Source organism: Caretta caretta, chromosome 11 (assembly GCF_965140235.1).
Source record: "Caretta caretta isolate rCarCar2 chromosome 11, rCarCar1.hap1, whole genome shotgun sequence".
NCBI lineage: Eukaryota > Metazoa > Chordata > Testudines > Cheloniidae > Caretta > Caretta caretta.
This window is the reverse complement of record NC_134216.1, coordinates 42,407,737-42,419,022: the sequence shown is the minus strand read 5'-3', so window position 1 is coordinate 42,419,022 and position 11,286 is coordinate 42,407,737. Positions and strand designations below refer to the sequence as shown.

Sequence of the window (11,286 nt, the reverse complement as noted above, 5' to 3'; positions counted from 1 at the left end):
GGAAACGGCGCCATTTGACACTAGCGAGTGAGCTCCGGGAGGAGGTGCTGTTGGCTCACGAATGGCTGGGGACGTCGTCTCCCGTTTGCAGCGGGACGGGATTAACCCTGAGGCCGGGCGCAGGATGAATGGCTGGTCGGTAAGTCCCCAGCCCTCGGGAGCCACTCGTGCACAAACCGGCAGCGGATTTGCTTAACCCGCAACGTTAGAGGCAGCTCCCCTGCGAGGCAGGGGCTCTGCAGGCTGCGGAGACGCTCTCGCTACGTGAACGCTGGGCTGGGAGTAACTCGGCTCCGTGCTAGGAGCAGGGGGCCCGGGGACTCGCCAGCCCCGAGGTCATCGCCCGCTCGTGAGCGGACCGCATGGAGGAGGGGGAATGAACAATGCCTGTGACACGGGCGCTGCGGGGCCAAAGGCCGAGTCTCCCGCTGGCTCCCCTCACCGGGGAGGGGTGTTAGCTGGGGCCGGTCGTGTCTGGGAGTCCCCGCCCCCATGCCTGGGGCGGGGTGGTAGACGGGGCCCGACGCTGCAGGCTGCGAGCAGCCCGCGCCTTGCCCCGCCTCAGGGAAAGTTGTGGGAAGTTCGGGGCCGCAAGGCGCTGCTGTAAACAGGCGAGTTCGTGCGGGGAGGGGACCCCTCTGCTTGCAGCAAGGCCGGGCAGCAGGGCACCGTGCAGGGGAAGGTCCCCAGAGGGCGCGGTGTTAATGGGAGCTGTAGTGGTCAGGCAGGAGCCCCTTTGTCATCAGCCAGAGCGGGAGCCCGCTGCCTCGTGGGAGCCCGGGCCGCTGTGACCCTGCGGGGCAGCCGCTCCAGAGACTGGGGGCGGAGGGGTGTCAGACCTCAGCCCCGCGCCCGACCCCCAGGACAAGAGGCCGTGCTGTCATGGCCCTGTGCTGCTGGGAACGGCCTCGGCCAAGGCTGGAGCTTCTCGGGCCACCTCTGTGCTTCCCGCGGGAGCCGAGCCAAGCCAAGGTGTAAAGTGCCCCATGAAGAGAATATTAGTCTCCTCCTCATAGGCCCCCGGGCCGCAGCCCTGTCAGCTCGCAGGGCTCCAGCTCGCCACCCCCGGCTCCTAAGGCTGCTGGGCCGGGGGGCAGAGACCGCCCCCAAGGTTGAAGCCCCTGGACAGTCTTTGCTCCTGGGAGGGGAGTTAGCCCGGGGGGGTTGTGGCGCGCCCTGATTCTGGCTGTGTAGCCCCACATGCAGGGCGTAGCGAACAGGTGAGTGGCCCGGCCTGTTTCAGCTCCACAGCTGCTCACGGGGAGGCGGATTCCACAGGTGAAAGGCGGCTTCCGCTTTAATTTCGGCAAGTCTCCTCCTGTTTGTGCTGTAACAATGGAGAGGCTTAACTTGTCATGGAAACGTGTTAATTAGGTGCGGAATGACAGTGATCAGCAGGAAAACAGGGCGTTTTCCATTGTGCTCCCATTAGCCAGAAGTGCACATTATGGTCAAAATGAAGCCCTGGCCCTTGCCCCGGTGAAGTAACCGCAAGTGCAAGGGCGCTACTCCGCACCCTCCAAATAGGGGTCGATTTTTCTTGTAATTTTAAGATGACGATCGAGTTAGCATTGTTGGTGTTCGAGGAACTCGGAGTACCGACATCTGGATCATATTTTTCACACTGCTCCATTTTCCCTGTAGCTCTTGGCGCTTGGAAAACTGATCGCTGGAATTTATGGCGAACGAAAATAAATTACTAATTTGAAAGTAAATAAACAGGTGACTCAGATCAAATTCCTGCTTGGATCGTTACAATAAATATCCCTGAAGGAAGCTCTCTATTTATGTTGTCATTGATTAATTCTCGCTACCTCATTTGATTTCGATTTAGAACGATTTGATTCTAATTTAATTAGCATGTAATTTGGATGTACATAATTACTGTAATTATGACATTCAGGTAAGGCAGCTTTAGGCTGAAAGGCAATTTCAAATTTTCTAGCAACCTACTTTGTACTTGGAAATGGACAAGGACTTTGCGCCCTGCTATCCAAGTAGTAATTAGCACATCTCTGAAACAGACAGGGCTGGGGATTTATATTAAAACACCAACACAAATTCAGCCGCATTACCCCGTGCAAAGGTAGCTGCATTCTACTGAGAAACATATTATTTTACTCGTCGCATGGTCACGAATGACCGAGTTCCCAAATACTAGCTCCAGCCTAGCTCTGCACACGAGTCAAAGGCGGAGTGGCACCGAGGTGCAGATCCCATTGGGGATTAAGACCCAAACCCGGACATTAGGTGGACTTTTAAAAACCATACACGTTTGGACTTGAGGATAGAACTAATTGGAAAGGGCCGCTCCTGCCCACAAAGTGATTGTACTGAATTAAGGACCGCTACAGATCAGAGCAAGCGGCTCCGTTGTGTTCCCTAGCCGGTTGGTTGCCTAGCCTGGGCGCCGGGCCAGCTCAGGGGTGAAAGGGCAAGGGATCGGTGGCCCAGACCCGAGCCAGGTCCCTTCTTCAGGTGGGTGATCTCTCCAGCCTGGCTCGATTTTTCCCCTCCTAGTCTGGTAAGTTTCCTCATGAAACAATAGTTTCTAGTACTGACTTGAACACTAACTTCCCCCCGGCTGCTAAAGGCTCTGCGTGTGGCTTGAGGGTCCTGTGCCCGCTGCTGGGGGTGGTTCACCCTTGCTCTCGGGAATGGAGGGCCAGGAGGATTGCTGCGGTACCTCCATCTGCCTTGTAGGGAGTTCGAATACATTTGAAATCCAAGTCTCTGCCAGTCGGCGGAGGGTCTCTTGTTTTAGCTTTACCTGTCCAACATTTCCAACCTTGCCCAGGTAAAACATTGACTCCAGCCAGGCCCACCCCCACGCCACGTAGCGAGGGGCTGATTCCTTCTGCCAAACGAAATGAGCAGGGATCTTTCCTGCACCAGCACAAAAGTCTTAGCGGTTCGCAGCTTATGCCGTAGGGAGCGAAGCAAGTGCCGCCCTGTGCTCCTGAAGCTCTAGATGGCGCCAAAGAGCCACAGTTATAAGCATCCCTCAAAGGCATCAAGACCGACTGTCAAACATAAAAGCAAATCAGTTTTCCTTTTTTTGTTGTTAATGTGTTAAGAATGTTATTCCTTAAGAAAATTTGTAGCTAAATTATTCTCACTTAAAATAAACACTTAGTGTACCAATTACCCAAATGGGCGGGATTTCTGTAAGATTTCCTTCATCTGCATTTTGGGAGTGTGGCAGAAACATCTTAAATCAGCTAATGGCTGCAAATAAATTAGAGCTTCAATAAATAAAGTTTCCCTCTCAATTGCAAATTTTAAACAAAGGTTAAAAAATAACTGTTCATACACAAAGATGGAGTTCTATATTATCTCCTTAAACAAACATATTCATGCTACCTTTACTACTTGTATTATTATTATTTAAAGGACTATAATACACCCTAGGGGGCAGGAGCCACATCTCCGGTGAATCAGGAGCAGAGCGACATTTACCAATAGTTTGCTCTGATATTTTGTCTTTCGTCGTCTGTAAATCTTGTTTAATGGGGTTAGCTACAGGATCGAGTATGGAAACTCAGTCCCACAACGTGTACTGGTTGGAAGTAACCATGCAGGCAAAATGTAAATTACTAGTAGTCATAAAAGTCGCGTTTGAACGGGGCCACAACTGCAGAGAAACAGCAACGAAGGGTGAAAAAAAAAATCTAAATCCTCTTTCGACTTCTCTGGCTCCCTTCCCATTAGAGGGTGACACGTAAAAAAAACGTTTCTCTGTGTCCCAAGGTTATGTTTTGCCCCCGGGTTTGCAGGCTCCCACTATAGAAATGCCATTTAACTGTAATTGAAAAGAGTGAATCAGAATTATTTTTCGGTTCTCACACTGTCTGTTCTTTATCCTGTCGTACAAAAGTTCTGTAGTCCCCAGACCATATAATTATCACCAACAAGTACTAAAGAATGGTGCCATTTATTTTTTAAAAGGTTACATGGTTTCTATTTTCTTGGTTAAACGAACCGGCTCTGCGGCCCAGAGTTGCTCCCTTCTTCATTTCTGGGGAGTCTGTAAATGATGGACGTTTTCTGACCCCAAGGGGCAAAGGCAATGCAAAGAGGTCCTTGATCATTGAGCTGAGAATTGTAACCCTGGCCTGGCAGAAACTGGACCTGGATGGCTTCCTTTGATCTGTTTTATTATGGATTGAAAACAAAGCTGACTTCTGCCCAACACCCAGTGAGAATGCATTCCTCGGAAACCCCAACAACTGACAAGGAGGGGAGTCATGTCCTGCAGCTCAGCAAGCGCACTGTTTATTTTACATCTGCCCGCCAGTGTCATCCTCGCCAACTCCCATTGTCTCTCTCCCCCGCCTGCCCTAGAATAAAATACGTCTAATACAGATCCTCTAGGCACTCCGGGGAAAGAGTGGTGTGGAAAAGCAAGAGGATTTCCCTTCATCTTACAGAACGGTCTAAGTTTAAAAAGGAGGATAAGAAAGACAAAAATAGGTCAGGAAAGGAGAAAAGAGAGTGAAGATAATCGATGCTTTTGAATAATTTAGGCCGAGGAAAAAATGAACTCAGAAGATGGTTTTGAAATTGCACTCTTGCTAAGATTCCTTCCGGCAGTCCCTCAGCATCGCCGCGGAGCCACACTTGTGTGCATTTAAAACAAACGATTTAGGCACACGCTCTGTTAGTGTCTTGTGACAGGGTTGGGAAAAGTGAAATACCTTCTATTAATAGTCACAGCTGAATTTTTTATTTCAAAATCTTTGATTTGTGACTGACAGCACAATCCTTTTTCTGATTTTATTTGCATTCTCTAGCTTGTACTGGCTTAAAATGTTATTCCTCCACTCTGCACAAAATTAACTTTTTTTCTTTTTAAATAGCGCAATTATCTCATTTAACCATTTTTTTTAAAAAAAATACTGTGGCTGTTAAGTTGGTGGTCAGGAGACAAAGGGAGTGAAAATAATTTTCATTTCAATAATTGCCTTCTGGTCAATTTAACTGTGCCTTATTTTGAAAGAGCCTGTCTAAATGAGATTCCTGTCCCAAATGTGTTCCCAGGCCTTAGCCCAGCCTTTAATTATTCCTGAGGTTTTTTTTCTTCAGAATAAGACGCTGCACTGAGTAATCACAAAGAAGTCAGAGAGCATCCTTGAACCTTTTCAATAGCAGAGCCACTGATATTCAAATAACATGCAAGGACCATTTGACTGCATGGGGACATAAGCATTTCCAATTCACTATTTGCATAGATCAACTGTCTTTGAAAAGGAAAGGAGCAGTTGTCTTCCATAACATTAAAAAGCCTAGTTATCAAATCAAGTGCTTAGTTTGGGGCTTTTAAAACGTTTACATTTTATCTCAGGTTGCCCTTTACCGTTTGACATGCAAATTTGGTGCAGTTAATTTAGACAATTAAAAGGATCTTCAAGGGAGCTTTGTCACCGAGAATATTCGGAGTTGTCCCCGTGGACCAGCTGAGATAAAGTTGGCCAGAACAAATGATGTCTAGGAGATTAATTAGATATTTGATAAGACATGAATCCCTAATAAGGGAATACAAGGCACAGGGGGCTGCTATGTGCTCTAAGTCAAAATTAATAACATTTAACAAGATTTTCATTTAGCATGAAATGTCTGTTCCGGAGTAGTGACTCTAGCGGTTTATTCCCCTGAGATCATCTCCCAACCTAGGAAGCCTTGTGAGGCTAAAGACTTTTTTAAAAAACAGTTTCTTTGAACAGTTTACGTTAAATCTGTTTGGGGGCATTTTCATAAAATGCGTTTCCAAAATTTGGATAGGTTTTAAACCTTTTTAATTTGGGGTCAGATCTTGGGGGGCGGGGGAATGAGCGTTTGAATGAGGAAACACAGTTATAGGACATAACCAGATTGAAATTTGCCTTAAGATATTTGATTAATTTGGACCCTTGGCGTCAAATGCATTTCTTGTTTTTAAATCCCATTCGCTTGTATTACTGTACTAGCATTGGGAGAGGAAAAAAGAGGGTTTGCGCTAAAAGCTGCTCTGTATAAGGGCTGGGAAAAAAGAACAAAAAACGTAAGTATATTGTTCAGAATCCTTTAATAATACCAAAATGAAAATATTAAGTCAAGATTTTTTTTCATACAGATAAACGCATTTAATTTCTTCAAATGACCTTAACTTACGTGTGTTTGAGTGAAATGTTAACTCAACATTTTAAATAGCTTTTACATATATACCGACTTCCACAAAGTGCATCAGAAATTTTTTAAAAAAAAAACTTCCTGAATTTCAGGAATTCACCAAAAAAGACAAAAAAGAGAGACAAAAATAAACCCCCTATCAGGATCAACGCTTACAAGAAAAATAAGATAACACAATCTTTTTTGAACTCTATTTATACAGATGTTTATGGAATACAGAGGAACTGTCTCAGACTTCCACTTTAATTTCTCACCTTAAGCCTCTTTTAGGATGCTTTCCTTTTTTAAAAAAACAAACAAAAAAAGTGTCATTGTAACTAGATTTCGTCAGGCAGGACCTGGTATAGCTAGAGACTAGTAATCCACACCAAGGGCGGTTTTCGGTCCCGTTGGTTTCACACTGCTCAGTCTGTGCGGGCTTGGGTCTCGCTATTGCTCTGCATCAGGAAGCTGTGTCAGTGTCCTGCGGGGCTGAGGGTTGGGCTGTGTCTCTGGGGCTTGGCCCTGGACCCTGCGCTTTAGTCCAGTCGCTCCTGCAGTCTGAGCGCAGTTTGGGGGGCGGCTCCTTCGCCTCTCCCCGGCCGGGGCTTTGCAGGGGACGAGGGCGGCTGTTCCGTCCGGGCCCCCTACGAGTCGTTCGGCCCCGCGGTGGATTCCTTGCCACCGCCTCCCCGGGCAGCGGTCACCCCCTCGTGCAGGATGAGGTCGGGGGACTCAGAGCGGGGGGTCTCCAGGTTGCTGGCGTCCGTGTCGCTGTCGCTGCCCTTTTTGCCCCCGCCGCCCCCGTTGTGCGTTTTAATGTGTTTGCTCAGGTGGTCGCTGCGCATGAAGCGCTTGTTGCAGACGGGGCAGGCGAAGCGCTTCTCGCCCGTGTGAGTCCGCAGGTGCCGCTGCAGCTCGTCGGAGCGCGTGAAGCGCTTGCCGCAGAAGAGCCAGTTGCAGACGAAGGGCCGCTCGCCCGTGTGCCAGCGCAGATGCGCCTTCAGGTGCGAGGTCTTGCCGTAGACCTTGCCGCAGCCCGGGATGTGGCAGCTGTGCAGCCCCTTGCGCCGCAGGCTTGCCCCGGCCGGCCCCAGCCTCTCCGCCTCCTGGCAGTTGGGGCAGTCGCAGGTGGCCCGGCCCGAGTACCTGCGGGCGGAGCGGGCTGAGCCTCCCCCAGCCGCGGCGGCCGCGGCGCCCGTGATCATGGCGCTGGCTGCGGCCACCGCCGCGCTGGAGTCTGTGTAGGAGGGCAGCACGGGCTTGAAGCCCTCCTGGGTCAGCAGGTGCTGGCTGGTGGAGAGCAGATGCGAGGCGGCCGTGGAGCCCAGGCCCGTGGAGCTGAAGGCGGAGTGAGTGAGCGAGCTGAAGTCGGGGTTGTAGGTGCCCAGCTGGGAGTGCAGCGAGGCCTGGGGGGCGCCCGAGTGCAGCGAGCTCTGGAGCCCCCCGGCGGGGTTCTGCACCTCCAGCCAGGAGCCCGGGTTGGTGTGCACGTCCCACCACGAAGAGGCCGCCCCGTTGGCCACCTCTCCCGCTGCCAGGGTGGAGTGGAAGCCTGACTTGTACCACGATTCGTAGGGGTGCGCCATGCCCACCCGCGGGTACAGGCTCTCGGCCGCTGAGCTGTGCACTTTGGAGATGAAGGCCGACTGGCCGCCGGGCTCCTGCGGGGACACGCCCGCAGCTGCCGAGTTGGAGAAGAGGCCGCTGTAGTCGCTGCTGAAGGCCGAGGAAGTGGGCGAGGTGGAGGCCAGGCAGAAGGCACTGTTGGCGGTGCCCGTGCCGCTGGCCAGCCCGCTGGAGCCCCGGCTAGTGGCCACCGTGAAGCCCGAGAGACTGGAGCCCAGGTTACAGCTGGAGGTGGAGCGTTTCCAGGGGTGAAAGCCTCCCTTGGCGAAGGCGCTGGACTCGGGTAAAGTGGTCAGAGGGCTGGTGTTCCCGATCTTATTGCAGGTCGCAGCCAGCATGGCCAGGGGAGTTGTTCCAAATCTTGGCTCTTCCTAAGGGAGACACAAAGCAAGCCCGTGAGCCTTGGAGAGCCCAGGAGAGGCGCACACGCAAACACAGCAACGTGGCTAAATACTCTCTGCCCGAAAAGTAACACTGCAAAAGTCGCCTTTCGTTTTGGATGAAAACGCCACCCTGCCCAACTTGATGCAATGTCTATCTTGTTTTCAGGGACCTACAGTGCTTGAATAAACGCTACAAACCAAATTCATTTAATGATACACTTCTCCATAGTCATAATGGGGACGACCGACAGTGATGTTTTAAAATGGCACAGGCGTAATTTCTTAAAAGAGTTTTGTGGCGGTTTGAGACTCTTTATGGCAATGCTTTCCTCTTTCAACGTGCGATTGTAAAGGCAAAAATCCCCAGGGAAACGAAAAAAACGACGTGCTCTAAAGCCACATGGGTTATGGCTTTAGAGCCAGCACAAACATAAACATAATTACATTGCTACATGGCTTTGGTGCAAGCATCACGCACCAGGCTGGTTCGAGAAAATCCATTCCAATTTGGCATAACCCGCCTCGAGTTTTTTTTTAAAAGCTTCATTTCTTTCAAAATAAAATAAACTTGATACTAAAGTCGTCTTGCACGTGAATGGTACGACTGGAAATCAGTCCCGAACGCCCCCGAAACATTAATCGAGTTTGCGCTTCAATTGCAGCACATCGTCATTTATATAACGAGAAACTGCGATACAACAGCAACAGTTTTTTTTTCAGGGTAACAAACCTGCCCCCAGAAACCACAACGAAAAACGTGCCGTTGGAATAAAGATGTTTCTCTGACTTACCCCAAGTATAGACGTAGCCATAGCACGTCCCTTGGCTGGGTGATAGGATCGAATGGGGGGCTCTGCTTTGCGCTCAGCCCGGAGAGGTTGCTCAATTTCCTCCTAGCTCCCCGCTTTATTCCAGTTGCACTAAGTACACTCCTGGCTCTGGAGGGCTAAACTCAGCCTAAGTGTGGGGAGCGCCTGCTTTGAAGTACCGCTGGCTGGGTCTCTCACCCAATGAGGGCGCAGAAAGAGCAGGCAGGAGCTGCCCTGCAGCCAATCAGATACTTGGAGGTGCAAGAACCAGGGCTCAGGGCGCGTGCCAGTCAAAGGCACAGGGATAAAACTCAGTGCTTTGGACTAAAGAAATTATACTGTAATTAACTTTAAAAAAAAACAACCCTGGGTTTAAATATCCTTAAGGTTGTGACATAAACCAACAAAAGCTAGGAAATTCAAAGTTAGGGCTGACACTTCCTCCGTAACTAACGGTCTGTGGGAAAAGGGGGGGAAGCCACAAAGGGCAGGAGCTGAATGTCAGCATTCACTTTGAATTTTGTCAGTTTAACCATAGATTAAAATTATTCGACTGTATTATATATTCTCCATAATTACTTACCCAATCCAACATACTAGCTGGATCCAGGAAATATGTATTTCTGTTTCTTGTAAAAAGAAGGTTTATTTGCTCAACAGGCCCTTCCTTTCATTGCCATTCTAGAATCTGGTCCATCAGACAAATTGGGCAGGTGGGGCACAGTCAATGCACATCATACCTGCCCAAAAGTGATTATAAACATTTCTGTGCTAGAACAGTAAGCACATTCCAAAGTGTATTTTACTCCTCTATATTTTTGTCAAAGTACTAAGTGATTCGTCATGTTGATGCATAATATATTTGCTAGTCTCTTTGGGGAAAAATATGAAGAGGCTTTTTAGTTACATATCCCCCCAAAACAGGATATTAAACCGACACGTACTGTATCTTTCTTTTTATATTCTCATAACTGCCCAAAGGAGCCCGAGGAGCGATATTTTTTGCTGGAGAGGAAGGGTTTTATCTTAAATAACAATCCCTGGTTAAAGACTTTGAATGTCAAGTCTGCAACCTGGAGCACGTTTTTCGAGCCTTACAGAAAGCCATGAAAAACCACTGTGCTTGCTAATGGCAGCGAGCGTGCTTCCTCCTAGCTGCGCTAGGGCGCCGCTGGAATAAGCCTCCCCAGCACTCGCCTGTGGCCTCTGCACTCTACACACTCCACACGCCCAGTGAGCGACAGAGACTTTACCTGCTCTCTGCATGTGCGAAATGTAAGTCCAAACCTTGGCTCCTAAATGTATTGCAGGCTAGTCCCTTTGATTGTAATTATTAGAAGCTTCTTAAGTAATTGCATTGAACTCACCCGCACGGTGTCGCGAAAGTCAATAGACGGACAACTTTTTAAATATTGCGATTGTATCTGTAGAGCTGAGATTATGACGATGTCCTCTTTCTCTCTCTTCCCGGGTGCAGCTAGTTACAGTTCCGAACCAGAAATCTGAGTGCATTCAGGCAACCCTAGCTACTTGTTCTGGATTGCAGTAAATATTCTCCTTTTCCTCAAATCCGCTTCAGTAATCCAGCATAAACCCCAGCACTAGATGCAAAAAATACACATTGTTAAAGGACGAGGTGGAGAAAACCATGGATTAAGGTTCTTTTTCTCTTGTCTTTATTTCATTGCTAAATGTTCCAACTAGACAAGATAGCACGTTGTTGTACATTGTAAGTAAGACCCAGTCTGCAATAACTATACCACAACGGGCAGGGATGTCAGTGGAGATTTTCTTTCATTTAAACATTTAAGGCTATTTTCAAAGGGTGTTTGCCTTTTTGACGCTGTGAATATTTAAAATGGTGAAAGTCAGGGGAAATACTGTTCTGCCCCTAATACTTTGCACATTGACTTACGCTGAACACAGGGGGCCAGCGAGTGAATTGCAATCCCTTTCTCCAAGAGGTCTGCCTGGAGCAGATCATAAACGGCAGTTTTACCCAGGAGGGCTGAAGTGCTCCTCGGATGGAGGCGATTGAAAAGGGATGGGGGGGGGGGGGAGCCTAGAGCATAGGAAAGACTAGGAGTCCGACAGGGGCACCCGGGAGCAATCGCCCAACAGGTGACTCTTTTCTACATGGGGGAGCCAGCGCTCCTGTTTGTTTAGACGATCTGCCGTTGATTTACTAATAGGGGTGATTGTTCAGTGGCAGCGAGGCGTTTCTGACCAACCCCGAGGCAGCACAGGGAGGAGAACTGGTGAGGCTCCCCCCCCCCGGAAAGCTGACAAAGTAATGAATAAAATAAGCTGCAAAGGGA

General features: G+C 49.2%; 1 protein-coding gene across 1 annotated transcript; it reads right to left on the bottom strand.

The window, feature by feature from the left end:
• Positions 1-6,047: 6,047 nt before the first annotated feature.
• On the bottom strand, positions 6,048-9,140 carry SP9 (Sp9 transcription factor). The gene is made up of 2 exons (XM_048870173.2): positions 8,951-9,140; positions 6,048-8,147 (listed from the first exon to the last, which is right to left on the bottom strand). Exons 1-2 carry the CDS (start codon positions 8,969-8,971, stop codon positions 6,795-6,797), a joined length of 1,374 nt encoding a protein of 457 aa, XP_048726130.1. The 5' UTR covers positions 8,972-9,140; the 3' UTR covers positions 6,048-6,794.
• Positions 9,141-11,286: the final 2,146 nt, after the last annotated feature.